General features: G+C 51.8%; 9 protein-coding genes across 9 annotated transcripts; 5 read left to right on the top strand and 4 right to left on the bottom strand.

The window, feature by feature from the left end:
• Positions 1–1,706: 1,706 nt before the first annotated feature.
• DSM5745_09369 (F-box protein) lies at positions 1,707–3,256 on the top strand (the record flags this gene model as incomplete). Its single annotated transcript, XM_026751385.1, has 2 exons — positions 1,707–2,143; positions 2,191–3,256. 2 exons carry the CDS (start codon positions 1,707–1,709, stop codon positions 3,254–3,256), a joined length of 1,503 nt encoding a protein of 500 aa, XP_026600471.1.
• Positions 3,257–3,863: 607 nt separating this feature from the next.
• DSM5745_09368 (sodium:solute symporter family protein) lies at positions 3,864–6,411 on the top strand (the record flags this gene model as incomplete). The annotated part of the gene is made up of 10 exons (XM_026751384.1): positions 3,864–3,948; positions 3,997–4,060; positions 4,113–4,170; positions 4,222–4,408; positions 4,461–4,560; positions 4,743–4,929; positions 4,981–5,031; positions 5,078–5,248; positions 5,301–5,619; positions 5,675–6,411. 10 exons carry the CDS (start codon positions 3,864–3,866, stop codon positions 6,409–6,411), a joined length of 1,959 nt encoding a protein of 652 aa, XP_026600470.1.
• A 137-nt stretch (positions 6,412–6,548) lies between these two features.
• On the bottom strand, positions 6,549–7,514 carry DSM5745_09367 (uncharacterized protein; the record flags this gene model as incomplete). Its single annotated transcript, XM_026751383.1, has 2 exons — positions 6,549–6,966; positions 7,012–7,514. 2 exons carry the CDS (start codon positions 7,512–7,514, stop codon positions 6,549–6,551), a joined length of 921 nt encoding a protein of 306 aa, XP_026600469.1.
• Positions 7,515–8,411: 897 nt separating this feature from the next.
• Positions 8,412–9,688, top strand: DSM5745_09366 (ferritin-like domain-containing protein; the record flags this gene model as incomplete). Its single annotated transcript, XM_026751382.1, has 4 exons — positions 8,412–8,502; positions 8,551–8,736; positions 8,794–9,404; positions 9,464–9,688. The coding sequence occupies 4 exons, from the start codon at positions 8,412–8,414 to the stop codon at positions 9,686–9,688; spliced, it is 1,113 nt and encodes a 370-aa protein (XP_026600468.1).
• A 1,296-nt stretch (positions 9,689–10,984) lies between these two features.
• Positions 10,985–12,310, bottom strand: DSM5745_09365 (uncharacterized protein; the record flags this gene model as incomplete). Its single annotated transcript, XM_026751381.1, has 2 exons — positions 10,985–12,193; positions 12,242–12,310. The coding sequence occupies 2 exons, from the start codon at positions 12,308–12,310 to the stop codon at positions 10,985–10,987; spliced, it is 1,278 nt and encodes a 425-aa protein (XP_026600467.1).
• Positions 12,311–13,626: 1,316 nt separating this feature from the next.
• Positions 13,627–15,471, top strand: DSM5745_09364 (cytochrome P450; the record flags this gene model as incomplete). Its single annotated transcript, XM_026751380.1, has 6 exons — positions 13,627–13,830; positions 13,882–14,372; positions 14,419–14,563; positions 14,612–14,944; positions 14,993–15,326; positions 15,374–15,471. The coding sequence occupies 6 exons, from the start codon at positions 13,627–13,629 to the stop codon at positions 15,469–15,471; spliced, it is 1,605 nt and encodes a 534-aa protein (XP_026600466.1).
• Positions 15,472–16,135: 664 nt separating this feature from the next.
• Positions 16,136–16,477, bottom strand: DSM5745_09363 (uncharacterized protein; the record flags this gene model as incomplete). Its single annotated transcript, XM_026751379.1, has 1 exon — positions 16,136–16,477. The coding sequence occupies one exon, from the start codon at positions 16,475–16,477 to the stop codon at positions 16,136–16,138; it is 342 nt and encodes a 113-aa protein (XP_026600465.1).
• Positions 16,478–17,504: 1,027 nt separating this feature from the next.
• On the top strand, positions 17,505–18,204 carry DSM5745_09362 (peroxiredoxin-like family protein; the record flags this gene model as incomplete). The annotated part of the gene is made up of 2 exons (XM_026751378.1): positions 17,505–17,672; positions 17,719–18,204. 2 exons carry the CDS (start codon positions 17,505–17,507, stop codon positions 18,202–18,204), a joined length of 654 nt encoding a protein of 217 aa, XP_026600464.1.
• Positions 18,205–18,304: 100 nt separating this feature from the next.
• On the bottom strand, positions 18,305–19,011 carry DSM5745_09361 (uncharacterized protein; the record flags this gene model as incomplete). The annotated part of the gene is made up of 3 exons (XM_026751377.1): positions 18,305–18,328; positions 18,386–18,533; positions 18,587–19,011. The coding sequence occupies 3 exons, from the start codon at positions 19,009–19,011 to the stop codon at positions 18,305–18,307; spliced, it is 597 nt and encodes a 198-aa protein (XP_026600463.1).
• Positions 19,012–20,181: the final 1,170 nt, after the last annotated feature.

The raw sequence follows: 20,181 nt of genomic DNA, 5'->3' as shown, positions 1-20,181 counted from the left end.
ACTACACGATAACCATGGGGTTAATAGGGTTAATTAGGTTTATAAAATATTTTATAATAATTAGTTAATTAAAGTTAAATAAAATACTAAAAAAAAGTTTTAATAAATTAAAAATTAAATAAAAAACTAGTTAAAGTAATTAATATTTTTTTTTATTTTTTTTAGTAATTTTTATAATATAAGTATTACCCTTATTTAACACCCTTAATTATTACCCTTGCTTTAAAAAGCTAGTAATAATAATATTTATTATAAAATTTTTTTATATAACTAGGGTTAAGTTACTAGTTAAAAAACCATTAAATTTCTTTATTTAAACCCTTGGTATTATTAATTATAAAAAAAATCCTAGCTACCTTACTACCCAAGTGTAAAGTTTTTTAAAATAATAACTAAATAAATATCCCTTGCTAGCGCTAATAAAAAGAGTTTTTAAATTAAGTAATTATTAATTATTTTTATTAATATTTTTAGTATAGCTCTTAGGCCCCTTAAAAATTTTTTAAGCTTTAATTTTTTTTATTAAAAATATACAGGCGGTGTTAAGTAATTTATATTATTAATAAGCCTTGTTATAAATATATTATTAAATAATTTTAATAATTAGGTATTATAATTACCTTATTATTATATTTAATTAAATCTTATAATATTAAAAAAGCTTATTAATTAAATAACTAAAAATATATTATTAAATATAATAATACTAGTGCTAGGGATTACCTAGCTAATAAGGCTAGGTAATTAAAAAAAATATATAAAAAAAAACTAAATATAAAATTATTTAAAATTTTTTTATTAAGGCCTTTAAGCGCTTTATATAACTTTTATTTAGGGTAATAAGGCCTTAATATTATTTCTTAAGGCTATTAATATCCCTAGGCCTTGGCATCGCCACGGCCGATAAAGTGGCCTAAGGCATTAACACCAGCAATAAAACCATAAAATTATAGTTAAAAATATTTTAAAAGCACTTTAAAATAACTTTAAGAATAAATTTTTAAAAGTATATTTATTAAGTTTGTTAAGGTATACTAGTATATTAATTTATATATAATTTTTTATATAAATTAATATACTAACACCCGCGGGCATTTTATTAAATTTTTTATAAATTTAATATTAATTTATAAATAAAAAACGCGTTTACTACGCCTTAAAATAACTTTAAAATAAGTTTTTAAAGATTTTTATTATTAAATTTACTAATAAGGTATAGGTATATTAATTTATATAAAAAAGCTTATATAAATTAATATACCTATATTTTAATATATAATTTAATAATTTTAAAGTAAGTACACCTGCAAGGCTAGCATTTAGCTTTATATATTATTTATTATATAAACTTAAATAACTTAATTACACGGGCACGTGCGTCACAAAAAAATAATTTTATATTAAAAGCGTTGGCAGTATACACGCTCCCCTTATGGTCAAGTCCCGCCAGGCTAATAGTCTATATATAATATAGCTAAATTTTAGGGTTTTTGCACCTTTTTATAGTATTTTATAAAATAAAATATGTTTATCTTACAGCTAGCACACGCTAAGTAGAGGGCCAAGAATTCAAAACTTGGCTTCCGTGGTGGGTACATAGGGCTAGGCTGCGACTGCTGCCTGGGTTTGCTTGGCCAAGGCATTGGCCCCTTAAAGGCTCCAGAACCTTTGAGCAAGACCGTAGCCATCAACATCAACCATCAACCATGGCCACTCTGACGAGCCTCCCCCTTGACATCCAGCAGCACATCATCTCCTATCTCCTCTCCAATCGCGATGTTGCTGCGCTCTCGCTCCAATCACGGACTTTTCATCAGCTTTGTGACATGCAGACCCGTCGCAAATATCACAAGATCCGCATCGCCCCAAATACTGGCTCTCTTGACAGAGCCTTCAATCTCCTACTGGATATTTTGCGACGACCAAGCTTAGGCCGTTATGTTCGCCAAATTAAGGTCCATGCTCGCCTACCAATGCATGTGGAGTATATGCAGCGACAATCGCAGCGAGACATCGGCAGCCAGGACGAGCAACTGTTGCGAAGCGCTGTCGAAAGAGCCGGCTTTACAGCTGAGGAAGATAGGATAGTCAATATGCTAATGCAGCGGATGACCTCCTATAAGTTTGTGTCGCTCTTCTCCAAGTGAGGCTCCTTGCCCATGATACCGGAATCTTGCTAACATTGCCTAGGCAGTCGGAAACACGAGGGGACGAAACCTGCCTGCCGCAAGCTCTTGCCGCCATCTTGATCACTGTATCGCCATACCTTGTCTCCATGGCGTTGCCCCCAGTGGGCGGCTCTGACGATGTTCAATACCCTCTGAACCAGCTCCTCCGCCGAGTCAGCGCAGGCCCCAAGACAAACATCCCATACTTGCAAAACCTCCGCGAGATATACATTATCAACGAGCCCGAGCCTCTTCTCGATGACGAGCGCTTTTACTTCAGGATGGATTTCTTTGAGCCACTTACTGCAATCGGGGGTCTCCCGGCCATCGAGACTGTAGCAACAGATGCTCTCGAGGAGGACGACGGAGAAGTGAATGACCTTGACGTCGCCTCCTCAAATATCAGCAAGATCAACATCCAGCACTCCTCGGTCAGCTCATCGTACTTGGTCTCGCTCATCTGTTCGTGCAAAGCCTTAAAGGTCTTGCGCTTCTCGGTTGGAGGCCGCGCAACGAATGATGGGGGCTATCCATTGTTCTTTCACACCACTGTTATGCGAGCACTCTTGCTTCATAGAAGGACATTGGAGGACGTGGACCTGGACGTCGAATCGTACATCTTCCACTTCATGTGCGACCTTCAGCCGAGGACGGTAGGATGCCTCTGCGTTAGATACGAACCAAGAGAATATGAGGGCACCGACCGGACACCCCCAATGTGCCTGGCGGAGCAGAATGGCTCCCTGAAGGACTTGATCGGTCTAAAGCGTCTGAGCATTGGCATCAAGTTTCTGCTATGTTTCGTGAGGGGGATTGACCTGGAGACGGATGCGAGTACGGGGAGCATGATTGTGGACTGCCTGCCACCGCATCTGACATATCTTTGTATCCGAGGGTATAAAAGGGGACAGCACGCAGGGCAGGATGCTTTTATCGATGAGCTGTTGCAGGCTGTACACCAGGGGCGCCTGGATTTGGAGCTTCGGGGAGTGGATGAGACGATTCCGCATGGCGAGGATGTAGACGACCCCGACCGGGACACGCATCTATTGTGGAAGCCGCCGGTGGATGCATCAGAGAGCGAGTGAGCTGGTGTATCACACATTGTATACTCGGTACCCGTTTCCATTGTAGCATAAGGCTTAGGTTGTTTGCACTTGGAGATCATTATCAGCGCTGTAACTCAAACGCATTATCCGGTCCGGCGTACAATGATTAGGCTGTAACAGAGCAGTGCTCCTTGGGCTTATATTTTGTTCTATCCAACCTTGCCTTCACAGGCGCTAGATGCATGATCGCCGAGCACACCATCGGCCTGTATAGCATCACAGTGGGCCCCGATCGCGCCATGTCCCAGATCCAATCCCCCAAACCACCAATTTATTGGTCGACATCCCATTAGACTTTGTCCGTGCATCTCTGGCATAATATCGGCCGGGTCCCTAAACAAACAAGCTCTTCACCGGAGGCAAGACCGCCACTGATGTTCAGCCATGCCTGCCATCAACTTGGGCTGCGGCTAAGCACCTCATCGATTGCACTGATCAGGTCATTGTGGATTAGATCGTGCTCATTCTCTCTGATGCCAGGCTCCGTTCCAGCACATTTAAGCATATTTGAGCCCTGCTCTCATGGTCTCGGTGCGGTCTCTCTCTTCCTGGCCCTTCACTAGAACAGTACCACTTTTGCATCGCCATGGCAGATACAACGGTTCAGCCGCCGCTGTCCCAGGCGGTTGGCTACATTGTCGTCGTGCTCATCGGAGCCATCATTGCCTTGGGTAGGATAATATTCCATGAATCCGAAATTCAAGGCTGACGGGGAATAGTGATGATGCTGGTCACCAATCTCCTCAAGAAGACCACTGGGGAGGACAACAAGAAGACTGAGATGTTCGCCTGCACACTCTTTCCATCTTCTATCGTTAGTGTTGATGTCTAGCAGGTTTATGACTGCCAACCGAACTGTTCGAACCGGCCTCACTGCGTCTGCGGTTATCTCTGTTGGTCTTACAGTCCTGATCCATCTTATCCCCATCTGATAGTGTCTCCAGTCCTGGCTATGGTCAACTCAGCTGCTCGGCTCGTCCTTTACCGGCTATGACTACGGTGTCTCCGGGCCCTTCTGGTTTGCTGCTGGCTGTAGCCCGATGATTGTCTTCTTTGCTGTGGTGGGAATTTCGTGCAAGCGAAAAATCCCAGAAGCCCATACCTCCCTCGAAGTGGTCCGCATTCGATATGGTATCCTTTGCACTTCTATATATTCAAAAGCTCTTTGTATTAACGTGTGTAGGCCATATTGCGCACGTTGTCTTCATGGTTCTGTGCCTGGTGAACAACATCTTTGCCAGTGCCAACATGCTTCTGGGCGCATCTGCTGTGATTTCTGCAATGTATGCTCCTCGACAGACATAACCTAATGAAATTAGCTGACTCTACAAGCACTGGTATGCACATCATCGCAGCCACGTTTTTGCTGCCGGTCGGGGTGACCGTCTATACATTCGTGGGAGGCATCAAAGCAACGCGAGTTCACTTCTCATCTTTTTGGGGCTTGGTTACTGATGCCCTGCAGTTTCTTGACCGACTATTTCCACACGACAATCATCCTGATCATTGCCTGCTACTTCTCTGTCAAGGCCTTTGAGTCCGACCAGATCGGCTCTATTGGGAATCTGTACGAGCTTCTCCAGGCTGCAGCCCTACGGCATCCGGTCTCTGGGAACCAGGACGGAACGTACTTGACCATGACCTCCAAGGATGTAAGCTAGTCTGTCCTAACAAGCTGGCATCGGAATATTAACCTCTGCTAGGGCATCCTCTTCGGCATTCTGCACACCTGCTCCAACTTTGGTCTTGTGATCGTAAGACAACCCTGCCGCCGTGACTAGGATATACTAACTCTCGTAGATGGACACCAGCTACTTCATCAAGGCATTCTCGGCCTCTCCCAGAGCCGTTGTCCCTGGATACGCGATTGGAGGCGCCATGTACTTCTCCATTCCCTGGGCGCTGGGTACGGTGATGAGCTCGGTCGCCCTCGGACTGGAGAACCAGCCCAACTTTCCTACCTACCCTCGCGTGAGTATACCGTCCATCCATCCCAGAGCTCGCTAACGAACATGAACTACAGCGGATGACTTCGTCGGAGGTCAGTAGTGGACTTGTTCTCCCCTATGCCGCCATGACCATCGCTGGCAAGGGAGGCGCCGCTGCAGTGCTGCTGATGATCTTCATGGCTGTGACCTCCACCCTGTCCGCGCAGGTGATCGCCGTCAGCTCCATCCTCAGTTTCGACGTCTATCGTGAGTACTTCAAGCGCACTGCCACCGACCGAGATGTGATCCATGCCAGCCACCTCGGCGTCATCTTCTTCGCGGCCTTTTGCGCTGGGTTCAGCACCATGCTGCACTATGTCGGTGTCGACCTTGGCTGGACTCTGTACATGCTTGGTGAGCCATCTTCCATCATGATCAATACCTCAGTGCCTGACCATAATCAATATAGGCGTTGTCACCTGCCCCGGCATCTTCCCCATGGTCTTCACCGTGCTTTGGCGCCGACAAAGCAAAGCAGCCGCCATCTTGTCACCGATCCTGGGCCTAGCAACTGGTCTTGCTGTCTGGCTGACCACTTCTGGTCATTTTGGAGGCGAAGTCACGGTCGCGACCACGGGCCAAGTCTTGCCCTGTGTATACGGCACGGTCGCATCCGCCTTCTCACCCATCCTGTACTCGGTTGTGATTACGCTCGTGCGCCCGCAGGATTTTGACTGGAACGACTTCAAGAAGGAAAGGTTATCCCTGGAGAAGGTGGAGGGTGATCTGACGGCGGTCCACCATGGCTCGCGCCTAGCCACTGCAACAGGGAGCATTGAAGACGGCGGCGTGCGCAGTGCTGCCGTGGACGCACGGGAGCTGAAGCGATGGGGCCGCATCGCCGCGTTCTGGGCTGCAGCGACATTCCTGGGACATTGGGTGTTGTGGCCTCTGCCAATGTACGGTTCCCACTATGTCTTTGGAAAGGGCTTCTACATCGCCTGGGTGGTTGTCGGCATCGTCTGGCTCTGGGCCACTACACTCCTCGCCACGCTTTATCCCATCTTCGACGGCGGGTACCAGCAGATTCGGCAGGTTTATCGGGGCCTTCGTGGGAAGCAAGCCTCGACTGATGCTGGGACGTCTCAAGGAGGATATATGGAAGGTTCGGTGGAGGACGTGCAGGGGAAGCAAGACAAGGCTTGATTCAGTCAACCCACTGGCATAGGAAGGGTGGATTATCATAATCTAGACGATGATCTCTGACTTGCGATATAGCAACCACTAAGCAATAACACGGGGGCCAAGCTAGTCCGCGCAATCCTCCCTATATTTGCAGTCGTTTAGTAGTTATAGTTCCATCGCTTTCTTAGTACAACCCTGAACGGCAGATCAGAACGCCAGAGCCATTCCTCCACCTTCAACCCATCGACCAACATGCCATCCAGAAGCTGCACCGCGAAGTCCGCCACACAGAGGTTTAATAGTGGTTCTACAAGGGGCATTGCATCGAGACCGAGGCTACGCACCCACGAGGGGCCGAACGACACGTGCAAGCTCCGTAGACCGGACATTCTCTTCAACACTGCACTTGCTCGCTTCCATGTGGCAAGTTCGGAGTCTGAGAGAGGGACGTAGGCTCGGAGAGTCCGAATAGACGCGAGTCTGCCTGGGGCCATAGCCTGCGGGAGTACATTCAACGTGCGGTGGCTGGCATGGAATGTATTCTGTTCAAACAGGAGCTGGACGGCTTCGGTGTAGCTAAATCATCAGTTCTTGCTTGAGCGCGATGGCAATGTGGCTTACATCCGTCGGCAGCTACACAGCAGCCCTAAGACCGCGTACTGCATGTCGCTGTCCGCACAGGGGGTTCTTTCTGGGAGGAAATGGTCGAAGCCCGCGTCGAAGCCGTCGTAGATATCGATCGCCGTGCTGTCTCCGACTCGACACCGGCTGACATGCACCCTGCCCTCACTCCTCCAGATATGCAGATTCGGAACGCGCAGGACCTCCAAATAGACGATGTCCCTTATTTCACGGGGGCACCTGAAGAGCCACGCCTGAGCCTGACTGTCCGTTCTCCCAGCACCACTATCCGACTCTGAAATAGTCAGCGAGCGACGATGACTAGCGCTGAAGGATCTTGGGGTCTGCTGCTCTCTGTACTCCGTGATGGGCCTAGCAATTTGCTTGAGCTTGTTCCTGATTTTCTGCTGGACCGATCCGTTGCGGAGGCCTGTCCAGATCTCGCTGGGGCCAACAATGACGTATAGGCAAATAGCTTGTACCGTCGTGAGCGGAGGATCCATCTTATGGACGGGTTACACTTTGAATGGCTTGATTCTAAGACAGATGTCGATGAAGATGCAGGTGAGGTGCGACCGTTGCCAAGTGATGCCTACGCAGCCACCTCCGCTGTCAGTGCGCATTAATTACTAGGATGTGCACGGCCTCGGGCCCATATTGATATGTATTGCTAGCGCCGCATGCTGGCAGGGTCTAGCCTATCGATGCTAATTTCGTAGGGAAGTAAGGATACAATAAGTGTCAAGAACCTTTTCTGCTTGTTTCTGAACTCGCAACAGTGAGCATCACGACGATATCATAGAGGCCGAACCCTCTTGCAGGCTTATTACTTAGCATACTGTGTATAAAGAGCAGTGCACAGCGTGGTGATCAACACTGCTCTCGACTGCGAGGCAAGTTTGAATGGACCAGGCATCCTTGCGGACTTCCAGTTAGGGCTATGCATGATGCCGGGAACGAGGCCCTCCGATTTGCTGTGCTGGTTGTCCGGGCCTGCATATGACGTCTCGCGAAGCTTGTCGATCCTGATTACAGGCATTTCCAATCAACCGAGCCCCTTGATCCAAGAAACCGACCATCTCGCTCGTTTACATTGCATCGCGATTGGACCCAGCCCTGCCTGGCCCCGGGAACGCCAGCTTCCGAGCGGCTGCAGTTTGCGGGGGAGACGCTGATTGGTCGGTGCCTGGTATACCTGTCCAGCCTCTGGACGCAGTATACCCCTGCTGTTATTGAATCGACATGCAGCAGCTTGAAGATCAGCACGGAAGAGCAGCATCCGAGAACGAGAACGAGAGTCGCAGTATAAGTGATAGCAGGGGTGTAGCACGCTATATAATCACTGCTCATCCTCCATCAGTCATGGCTCTCCACCTTCAACTACTCTTCCAAACCACAAGATGAAGTTCTCCTGCATTGCCCTCGCCGGTGCTGTTCTGCAGCTCGCTCATGCCGGTCCTGTCAACAAGCGTGCCGAAGGGGTCACCGATGGTATGTTGTCCTCATACTTTTGACCACTGGTCCTAATCGACTTGACAGCCGACATCCTCAACTATGCCCTCACCCTCGAGCATCTCGAAGCCAGTTTCTACGAGCAAGGCTTGAGCAACTACACTAAGCAGGACTTTCTCGATGCCGGGATGACCGAGTCCTTCTACAACAACCTCATGTCCGTCGCCATGGACGAGAAGGCCCACGAGGACTTCCTCACCCAGGCCCTGGCCCGTACGTTGCTCTCCAGCTCATACTTTCCAAATAGTGAAAATACTCATTCATGCACAGAGGCTGGAGCAAAGCCCGTCGAGCGCTGCACCTACGCCTTCCCCTCAACCGATGTCAAATCTTTCCTTGCCCTGGGCACCATCCTCGAAGGCGTCGGCGTCAGTGCCTACCTCGGCGCCGCTGCCTCCATCATGGACAAGGCCTACCTCACTGCCGCCGGTAGCATCCTCACCGTTGAGGCCCGACACAGCGCTTACCTCCGGGCCGCCCTGGGCGAGTCTCCTTCCCCGCAACCCTTCGACAACCCGCTTGACTTTAACGAGGTGTACACCGTTGCCTCGCCTTTCATTGCTTCGTGCCCCTCCAGCAATGCCGCGCTCCCGGTCAAGGCCTTCCCCAGTCTGACGATGAGCAGCATGAATGCTGTTTCTGCTGGACAACAGGTTGAGCTCACTGCGGGCGAGGGGTTTACCAGCATGAACACGACTGATCTCCACGCCGCGTTCATCACCGTGACAGGTCCGGTCTGGGCCAAGGCCATGCCTGCGGGTGAAGGCAAGTGGACCGTCACTGTTCCAATGGGCGTTGCAGGCCAGAGCTACGTGGTTCTCACCAACGGCGACAAGCAAGCGACCGACGACAACATTGTGGCAGGGCCTGCTATCATCGAGGTAAACTGAGTATGCTCTCAAAGTCAGCTTGGGGAAGAATTCTAACATGCTGGAAATAGATAAGCCCGATGCGCATGTCGATGTCCATGTCCGGTAGTGCTATGCCCGCTCCGACCATGTCCTGGGCTATGGGCGCTGGTTCTGTTTCTTGGAGCTTGATGGCGTCCATGACTGCGTCTCCTACCCCGTCTGCACCGGTGTTTACTGGAGCTGCAGGCTCAGTTACCGCGAGCGTTGGAGGCGTTGTTGGTGCTGTTGCGGCTGTTGCTGGCTTCTTTCTGTAGGGAGTTCTTGAGGGTTGGGATTTGTTCAAGGAACGGGTTATCGTAAAGGTTTATTTGTATCTAATGTCAATTGGATCTTCATAGGTCTATCTTCACTGCTGTACCGTACCATCTCTAATCCTCTCCTATGTTTGTGTAATTCGATGTCTCATTCGAACGGTCATTTTAAAGGCGAAGACCAAGGATATCTGGAATATGGACGAACAGCGAGCAGAACACCTGGCCGTGGGTTGCCACAGTGCCAACGCGCCAATCCTGAGCCACGAAATACCAACAGCTGTGTTTCATGAATTCTAGACCAAGCCTGCATGCCGAGCATTTATTGAAAACCGGGTTTACTGATACCGATTGTTTGCTTGGGGGTCTAGGTGGAACCAACAACAAACGTCCTCGTAAACCAAGGCGGATGGTAGAGCCGCCGCTGCCGCCGAGATTGTGATGTGACTCTGACTCTTGGTCCCCATGGCGGCTTGACACGTAGAATCTGTTGGTAAGGCTGTAGATAAGCCGAGAGATGTCGTGCAGGTGCAGTCTCGTCGATGGGGTGGCGACCGGGATAAGCGACAGCGCAGCCGTGCCACCTTCTCGTCTTCCGTGATATCCAGCGAATGACCAACCGGTTGGTTGGTCACAGCAAGGAGGGCGAACACCGGTTTCGATTGGGTCCAGGGCCACAGAATGGGGCCAAGTGTCAACACCTATGGATGGCGCAGCACTACACCGCAGTGTAATCTGACTCAGGCGAGATAAGAGAACTGCAGGATTGAATTGCTTTTAATGGCCAGATAAGAAACATGACTCGTCTCGTCTGCCATTGCTGGGAGCCTGGGATCCGTTTATTCCGAGGCGGGCGGCGATCCATGCAGGCAGCTGCGCCGCATGCCAGGCCTGCAGGCGCAGGGTTGGTGCAGGGGTTTGATAACGCCCACGGGCCGTGCGTCAGCAAACTGCGCGGGCCGGTCCATGTTGCTTGCAGCTGCATTGTCGGAGGTGTTCAGGCCATCCTGGGTTGGCTCAGGTCATCCTGGGTCTGGTCTGTCTTGAATCCCTGCAGTGAGCACACCAATCTGCCGCATTCACTCGCCAGTAGCTCGGATTGCAATTTCTCAGTGCCTCCTTTGACCACATTGAGGATCCAGGGTCAAGTGCGGGTGCGGTCCTTCTTAGGTTGGTTGAGATATTACGAAGGCGTGATGTTTGGCAGTGTACTTCCAAGTTGTATTCCATTCAGAAAGAGATGCAGAGCCCGTCTGTGACCTCTATAGTCTAGCTAATTCGTAAGAACACGTCCTTCTGTCACGTTTGGATGCCAACGATATCCGACGCCCAGAGGATCGACCCCAGGCGCTCGGGACCCAGGAGCTGCGAGATCTCCTTGACCAGCCGACTGCCCCAGTCGCCCATCCACCATCGGTCTCGGAGGTGGTGCAGCACCGCACAGTAATGGGCAAAGATGATCAGAGCCAATGGGCGCTTCTCGCGGACAAGCTCCAGGTATCGAGAGGGGAGGCGGAAGAGCCACCGGAGGGCGATCATGGTCGGTTCGCCCCCTTTGCTGAGCATCTCCAAGGATCGGTCGAGCTTGGTGATGGCGTCATCATAGACCGCGGTCTCATGCGAAGAATCCTTCTTCGCAGTGGCGTTGTTGAGGTTGCGCATGGAGAGGATGGTCAGGGTGTACGTGGCCGGCAGCTGGTGGTAGGGGTCGCTGCGGGTGAAGAGGCCATTGAGCTCGCCCTTTTCGACAATCTCGATCATTTCTGTGCTCGAGGATAATCTCCGCACACAGCTGAACATGTTGAGCAGCTTCTCAAGGGACGGAGATGCAGACGGAGTCAAGGATCCGTGGTTGTTTCTCTGATGCGCACTCAGGCGGAACCCGTCTTCGGCCAGCGAAGCAGAGGCCAGAGTGCACATGAACAGGATGCTGGCTGTTGAGAATGCCGCATCGGACCTGGATTGCGAAAGCGATTCGTCCATCCTGGGAAACTGGTCGACGGCCTGGGAATAGTGCCTATCCGCGTCGTCGAAATGATCCCTTCGTTGGGCTGATCCAGCCTCGTTGGCGATCGCAAGTTGCATCGCAGAGAGGGCGAGAGTGCTATGGTGTAGAGCCGGGCAACCGCGCGACTCGCGTTGGATGATGGCCTGCCATGACTGGTCCTTGCTCTTGCTGTGCGTCAGGGTTCGCTCCGTCGAGGAGCGCCAGTTGTCCGACAGCCGCATCTCGCCCAGCCTTGGTTCCTCGACGTGACACGTCTCTGGCGTATCAGCGCGCGCATCACTTTTGAAGCCGGAGGACGAGCTGGACTGGGTGGACTGGGAGGAGGTGGAACTGGCGTTGGACTGGCGGTGGTGGATGGAGGGAGGGGACGGGGAGGAGTGGAGGGGGGAGTCGAAGGGAGCAGCAGGCTTGGGCCTGTAGGGGCTTTGCTTCTGGTCACGATAGCGACATGAGATGCGCTGTGACTTGCATTCGTCGCACTGCGGACGCGCCTTGGAGCACTGGGTCGGTTAGCAGCGATACGCGGATACGCACAGAGACCGACATACCTCCATCTGGCCCTCGGTGCAGGGAGCGCATTCGATCGGAGCCTTGCGAAGTCGTCGCTGAGCAGGCATAGCAGCATCTGGAGCTGGAGCAGTCGCGACGGGGTCTGGCCTGCGATCTAAGCTGGCATCGACATGGTCTTAAAGGGGATCATGTCTTGACCGGGGTTGAGGTGCAGTCGAGAATCAGAATCAGAATCAGAATCACAGGGACAGGGACACTGGAATTTGGAAACCAGTCTCAGCGATGCAACGCATGTCGAAGAGAGGACAGGGCAGGGGCCGCAGGGCAGGCAGGAAAGGGGGGTGCTCGTCCAAGGCGCTGATCAGTGGGACCGTGCCCAAACAAGTAAGACACTTGGCTTGCCACGCGCTTAATGGGCTTGTTCCCATGGTAGGATAATAATAATAATCATAATAATACTTGGCTCAGGAGAAATCACTGCGCCGCAGCTTGGCCGGTGGCCGAGCGCAGCCCGAGAGTGGGCTGCGCGCAGCTGCATGGCTGCAGGGACACGTCCGATGCTGGATGACCTGTCCAGTGCAAGTGTCAGACAGACGGAATCGACCGTGAGCGTTGTGTATCGATTTCTGTACGGTCGCACAGGGGCATTGTGTGAAACGTCAAAGCAAGCAACAATCACACCCCTGCCCGATCGGATCGCTGCGAAACATCGGAGATGCGATCGATGGACTAGCCAAGGCGAACTGCACCTGCAAAACTCTCGTAACACTCTAATAACCACGGTGGCGTGCGCTATTGGAATAGGACCAGAGTGTCGGGGCAACCCTAGCCCAACACGGGAAATGCACCGCACTCTGGGTCCTCTCCACCAATGACACAGTTCAGCCCGTGGAGCAGTCTGCAGCTAATGACGAGTTTTTTGAACTCAAAACAATCTGGAATCCGCTGCCGGGGATGCCGTATGCCGGATGCCACTGCCTGGGAACGTGGCGCCCATGCTCCTTCCCAAGTTCCTCGAACTCTGCTGCTCGCTTGCAGGTTCTGCAGCCCCGGAGCTCCTACAGCTCGAACTCTCGAGCTGGACAAAGTTGTCTGCCATTGGTCTGACTGGTCTCTGCCATTGGCCTGAGTGGTCTCTGCTCCGCGCTGCCGACATCCAACCTTGGTTTGCCAGGGGAACCATCCCACCGTTGCAACCATTGATCGCACTCCGAACCAGCATCTCTCGCGCCCTCATGGCCGTCGCTCTTCGCACTCCATAATAATACTATCGTTCATTCCAGCCCAAGGAGCATGAGGGCAGCTCCGGGTATTTGAGCCCAGCACGGCCCCAACTGGCGATGATCCTCCACAGATCGTCGTCGTAACACAGATCTTCTATCCATTCGTCCGGCTTCCTCTTTGGGGTCCCTCCTCAGCAATCATGCTGCTGGACATCAATGTCTCTCTTTTATCTGTCACCGGCATCCTGTGCACCCTCCTTTGCCTCATCGTCAAGCTGTTCGAGACCTCTCCGGTCCCCAAGGACATCCCATGGATTCTGAAGAAGCAGAACTTCCTGCGCCGCGCCACCGAGCGCTTCATCGGTGTCAATCCCATTACCTTCATCCAGGAGGGCTATGAGATGGTCAGTATTGTTCTACGTTGCATTTCCTGTGTTAGTGCTGACGCCCTCTAGTACTCGAAGAACCAGCAGCCTTTCGTCATGCCCAGCGTCAACGAGGGCGACGAAGTAGTCCTGCCCAAAGAACACTCCAACCTGGTCCTCTTTGCCAAAGAGTCCGAGTACAGCTTCAAGGCCCACATCTCCGAGTTCTTCCAGCTCAAGTACACCAGCTGGCCCCTCGCCTTCGCCGAAAAGTACGACTTCTTCGTCAAGCTCGTCAGCAAAGACCTGACCGAAACCCTCAAGTCCGATGCCGTCGCCGATGCCCTCGCCTCCGAAGCCCGCGCCTGTCTGTCGGATATCTGGGGCGAGGACGAGGAGAACTGGGTGGAGGTGTCGCTGTACTCGGCCATGGAAAAGTCCGCTGCTCGGTTGGTCAATGTCCTCGCGATTGGACCGGGGAATAGCCACGATACAAGTCTTCTCAATGCCATGACCAATTGCTCCAACGCCATTGTCCTGGGGTCCAACGTCATCAAAGCCTTTCCTTCATTCCTGCATTGGTACGGCCTCCGTCCAACCTGCTCGCCAGTGAGCTAACCATCCCAGTATCGTCGGTCCCGTTGTCGGCCTCGTCAATCGGTGGCAGGAGCATGTCTTCCATACGCGGATGAAGCCTCTCATCGAAGCCAGAATCAAGCAGCAACGCGAGGCCCCAGATGAGGCCGCGTTGCAGGCAAAGCTCAAGGCCAACGTAAGTCTACCTCACCTCCATCCAACGGACGGCTCTAACATGCTGCAGGGCAACCTCCTCGACATGCTCATCAACACTGGGCTCCGCAGCAAGTGGCCGGTCGAAGTCGATACAATGTGGCTGGCGTACCGAATCTTCATGATCAACTTCCCCGGCGTCCATACCAGCGGCATCTCTGCCACCAGTGCTCTGCTCGACATCCTCAGTTACTCCGGCGAAGAGGGCCTTATCGGCTTGCTTCAAGATGAAGTCCAAAGGATCGCCGCCGGTTCTTCTGGCAAGTGGACTGCCGCCGAGTTGGAACAGGCTTCACTACTTGACAGTGCCATCAAGGAGAGTCTCCGGTTCAACGGCATCAATGCTCTCTCTCCCACCCGAATGGTATGCTCCATTGAATGCTCATCAGAGTCACATACTTACTCCCACCAGGTCGTTGCGCCAAAGGGTGCCACGCTCCCTAACGGTCTGTTCCTGCCCTATGGAACCAAGATCGGAATCCCCCAATACGCCGTCCACCGCGACAGCGACCTCTACCCCAACCCCGACGAATACAATCCTTACCGTTTCTACCAACCCACCGCCACTCCTTCCGAGCTCCGCGAGAACTCAATGACGAATACCAGCGAATCCTACGTGGTCTTCGGCCACGGCCGCCGCCAATGCCCCGGCCGGTGGATCTTCTCCCACATGTTCAAACTCCTCATCGCCGAGATGCTTCTCAAATACGAAATCAAACCCTTCCCTACACGGCCGAAGATTCATCGTGAGTGTTTTACCTTCGATATCATGATTGTGTACTAACAGTGTCAGGCTGGGGACGCTTCCAACTACCGCCCCTGTCGACGAAACTGACCGTCCGACGCAGAAAAGACACTGCATCTCTCTCTTCCTCTCCTCTCCGTGCTTAGAATCATAAGCGCCCCTCCATTCTCTGTACTTATTTCTTTTCTTGCATTTTCTAGCGATCTCTGTATAGATATACCTAATGAGCCTTGCTTGGCTATGATACCATGGGAGGCTAAGTCGTTAATTTATGCGAACAATCAGCGGTTTGTTGAGATCATTGAATACAAGCAGTATCAGCATATCTTTGTCTCTGCCTGAAAGTCTTACGGTTGGCAAGTGGAGAAGTCGGTCTCGATGTATATATTTCCCATACTGCTTCCAAACGCCACCGCTCCACTGGCAGGGAACATGTCAACTCTCAATCAAGGGTTTACCGATGAAATGCGACCTTCGTCTTCGATGTGAGGTGTAGTTCTGGAAGCATGAGTAGTAGAAGCCCTTGGCTGCACTGCGACACCCGGATTCCGCGAGAATGTACAATGGTCATATAGTTCTATACTTGGTAATGTAAGCACTAAAATAAAACCTTGCAGGGGCCCGCCACCAACAACCCTGTCATGCAGGAGATCGACTTGGACATTGCCTAGTCCAGGGCGATGGTGCAGCAGGGTCTCGGAGGTTTCCTGTCGATCGCCATGCAATAAAGAACTCCAACGTCCACTAATCAGCAAGCAGAATGGGTCCACCGATTAAACCCCGGCTGGCTGCTACTAGACGATAGACATTCTAAACAGTGCCGAGACCGAGTTGATTCAAGCGCAAGTCCAAGCCGGTTCCGAGTCCTGCGTGAGGATCTACAAAGGTCCTACAAGGTCTCTCCTGCGTCTTCTGTATTATCATCCAATATGTCTTTAAAGTGGCGCCATCTTGACTGCTCTCGCCTTCATCAATCGCGGGGACGATGTGCGCGTCTTCGAGAGGCAGCCAGAATGCACGCTCGTCAGTCTCATCGACAGTTACAAGCTTACCAACGATGAGCTTCAGCCCATTCAAATCGCGGTCGCGGTCTTGTTGAAGAGCTGTCTGTCGGATACCCTGGACACTCTTCTCGACCGATTCGATAAGCATTCTGGCAGGAACATGGCTTCTGCGTGTCTGGTTGCGAATGTCTTTCCGGCTTTGCTTGACCCTGCTTGGAAGGTAAACGAAGTCCGCTGTCTCAATGGCTCGATGAGGTGCGAGCCGGTTACGTTGCAGGACGTCTTGCATCAAAATCAGTCATGATCAAGGTGTATGACAATGCGGAAAGCGCAACGTGATTGATACTCCGAACGCGATCGGGATGTGTAGATGACTTCAGGTCAGTGTCCAAATGACAGCGTCCCCACTCGAAGGTCGCTCGAGCAGCTGGTAGACGACGCCAAGGAACTCATCTGCAATCTTATAGCTCGCCATGATTTAACTCCTGTTCCAGGCCAAGGTTCTTTGCGGCACTCTCGAGACAGCCGGTCACGACATTCCACGCTACTCGGCCGTTGGTCGGATGGTCCAGGTCGTGTGTCTTCTGGCAAGCAAAAAGGGCGATTTGTAGGTTGTTGAAGCTGTAACGGCAAATGAAAGTGACTTGGTGACTGCCGCCATCGGAGAGATTGGGAGGCGAGAAAGAATCAGCGGCTCATCTGGGGATTCAGGAAGCACCTTTTTGATATTCCACGGTCCACTGTAGACATCATAGATACCCCAAGAAACACCCATTGATCAGATTATGCCAACCTCCTCCTGGACCTTCACTTCAGCAGTTCTCGGGGCCATATCTCACCCATCACCATGGCATTGCTCTGCCAAACTGGGGCTACGGTGAGGGTCAAAGTATCTCCTGCCCTTAGGTATCATCTCTGGTGCGTGTTGGTTTAGATTGCGGCGATACGACGGTCAAGTAGCGGCCGAGAAGGTGGTCGAGGCTGAGGCTGAGGCTGAAGCTAATGCGAAGAGATGAAGAGATGAAGAGATGAAGAGAAGACAGTCCCTTGTATTGGCCCTTTTGTGGATTAGTCATTGCCTATAAGAGTCAGTGTGATCATCCCCGCATCTCAGCCCACTGCGTCATCGCATCCTCCATCTCCACATCCACAATTCATCAACAACCTCAGATAAAATGGCCAGCGACAACAAGGCTTCCGATGACTTGCCTTCAGTCGAGACGCAGCAACAGGTCGCCGATTACAAGCTCCTCGACCGCCAAGGCAACGAGCTTCCGTTCCGCGACATCTACAGTGCGACCGACAGGACGCTGGTCATCTTCGTCCGCCATTTCTTCTGTGGAGTCTGTTCCCCGACAATACCTTATGTCCCCGACTAACCCTGCATAGAGCTGTCAAGAATACCTTCAACGTTTGTCAGACACCATCACCCAGGACGTCTTGTCCAGTCTGCCCACCAGCACATCCATCGCGATCATTGGCTGTGGAGACCCCAGTCTGATCGACTATTATGCTGAGTATACTCGCTGTCCATACCCAATGTACTGCGATCCATCGCGCAAGCTCTACGATACCCTGGGCATGATCTCCAGCTGGGAAGTCGGTCCTCAGCCCGGGTACATCTCCAAGGGCATCCCTCGTTTGGTGGTAGAAGGCATCTGGCAGGGTTTGAGGCAGATCTGGAGCGGGAAAATATTCAAAGCCGGCCCTGGAGAGCAGCAAGGCGGCGAGTTTCTTTTTGAACCCACTGAGGACGGCGACAAGCGCGTCACTTGGTGCCATCGTATGCAGGGCTCGTGGGGCCACACTGAGATACCGGTCCTAGTTGATCTTGTCCACGGGCGCAAAGTGGACGAAGCCTCATCAACAAAGTAGAATGGCGGTCCGCAGGAATGGAAGCCTTTGTTTGTGCTTGATTTATCGTTTGGCGCTCATACTGACAGACTGAGATGAGAATATAACCCTTTCCACACCTCTACTTTACCACCATGGAATTAACCTGGTGAATATCACAGTGAGCTTCTGCCTGAAGTTACCCCCTCGCTGTACTTCTTACTGGTATAAGCCTGACGAGCATTGGAGCGTAATCCCTAACAGTGTACACCCTCGCATTCGCTCTCCACTGCTCTAAATCCGACACCGCTTCGACGTCAAAGTTGTAGAGAAGCTTGCAGATAATTAGTCGACTGACAAGCTGTGCCATCCTATACATAATTTGTAAGCAAGGGTTCCGTAACCAATAGCTGGACAGACGTACTCTAGCCCAATGCAGTTCCGCTGGCCAAACCAAAATGGCTGATACGCTGCTCTGTTGTCTTTGGAAAACTCAGCGCCAGAGCCCTCCAACCACCGTTCAGGGCAAAACAAGTCGGGCTGGTGGAAGTTGGCAGAGAACTGGGTGGACGCTAGGATAGTCACATAGACTCTAGTCCCCCCAGGGACCCAGCGGCCAGCGATCACGGCCCCTGATTCAGGCACAGCGCGAGGAAGTGCCCCGGGGGTTGGTGGATGCAATCGCAGCGATTCTTTGACACAGGCGTCGAGATACGGGAGCTTAGAGACAGACGTGAATGTGATATCGGATGGTTTGTCGAATGCAGATCGAACCTCGCCGGTGAGGCGTCTGAGCGCTGCACCGTCGGTTAATAGAGACGCCGTGAGCGCCGCCAGGAGCGAGCTCATGGTTTCTATCCCAGCGAGCATGATGAGATGGGCATTTGCGCGGATATCGCGGTCGTTCAGGTCAGCCCTCCTAGCTTCTCAAAAGGCGAGACCAACAAGATCCGGTCCATGGGTTTTGTCGCTCATCAGCTGCTTGTCAATTCGTTTGTTTGATGGTTTGAAGAACGCCCTCCGAGCTGGCCGGGTTAGCGATGAAGAGCCTGGTCCAGGTCAAGTCAGCGAGCGCCGCGAGACTTGTGGCAAACTTGGCCATCGCAGCCTGACTATCGGCCCACCAAGTGTGAGAGCTTGTTTCAAGCAATCCCAGGGACTCGCCGTACTGCAGGTGGCCGACCATGTCGAACAGAATGTGATAGAAGAACGTGAAATGTCCACGAGGGCTTTCTACGTCTGCCGTAGTTTTCCATAGCGAGATCGGTGTATTTGACATAAAGCGGCTCCTGTTCGCCCAGTGCTCGTCGTGAGAATACCGGGGCGTAGGCTTGGCGAACACGAAGATGCTCGTCGTCGGTGCTGGTGAGAAACGAAGGGCGGTTGTCTTCGTCCTCGAACTGTTCGAAGAGGCCGGGATCGCGCTGCATTTCCGATGGAAGCCCTGGCAGATTCCCGTAGATGTCATTCCATGCCCGGGAATCAGCATAGCTCAGCCCGTCGGGGGCGACCCTGACCATCTCATGAAGCCGATGCACCCAGATCGCCGACTTTCCGATTAAGGTGACATGGGTGATTGGGAGCCGAGAGGCCGCAGCGTATCGGGTCCGGGGTACGTCTTGAGCGGGTGGATGTAGAGATTGTGCACTGCAGCGGCCAGGTAGTACTGCGAGCGTCAGGCATGAATGAGATAAAAGTCCGAAATAAACTGACCGAAACCACAATGATGGCCAAGGCAATCAACAGGCTTAGGGTGGAATTGCCGGCGGGCGGCGGCGATGGCCTCTTTCTGGCTAGAGGTGAAGCCGGTGGTGCTGTAGTCTACTAATCCAGGATCTTGGAAGTCATTCTGGTCTTGAGATAGATTGTCAGTTGTCACTAACCGAGAAAAGTCGAAGCCGTCTCCACGTGGATACCAGACAGTTAGGGTTGTACAATTTACCGTAAAGAATAATTCCTTACCCAAAATTGCTGACCGAGGTTCATTCATTACTGACGAAGTAATGAATCACGTGACAT

The sequence above is a fragment of the Aspergillus mulundensis genome (genome assembly GCF_003369625.1).
Source record: "Aspergillus mulundensis strain DSM 5745 chromosome Unknown scaffold_11, whole genome shotgun sequence".
Taxonomy (NCBI): Eukaryota; Fungi; Ascomycota; class Eurotiomycetes; order Eurotiales; family Aspergillaceae; genus Aspergillus; species Aspergillus mulundensis.
The sequence above is the reverse complement of the archived record's forward strand: the minus strand, read 5'-3'. Positions and strand labels throughout refer to the sequence as shown.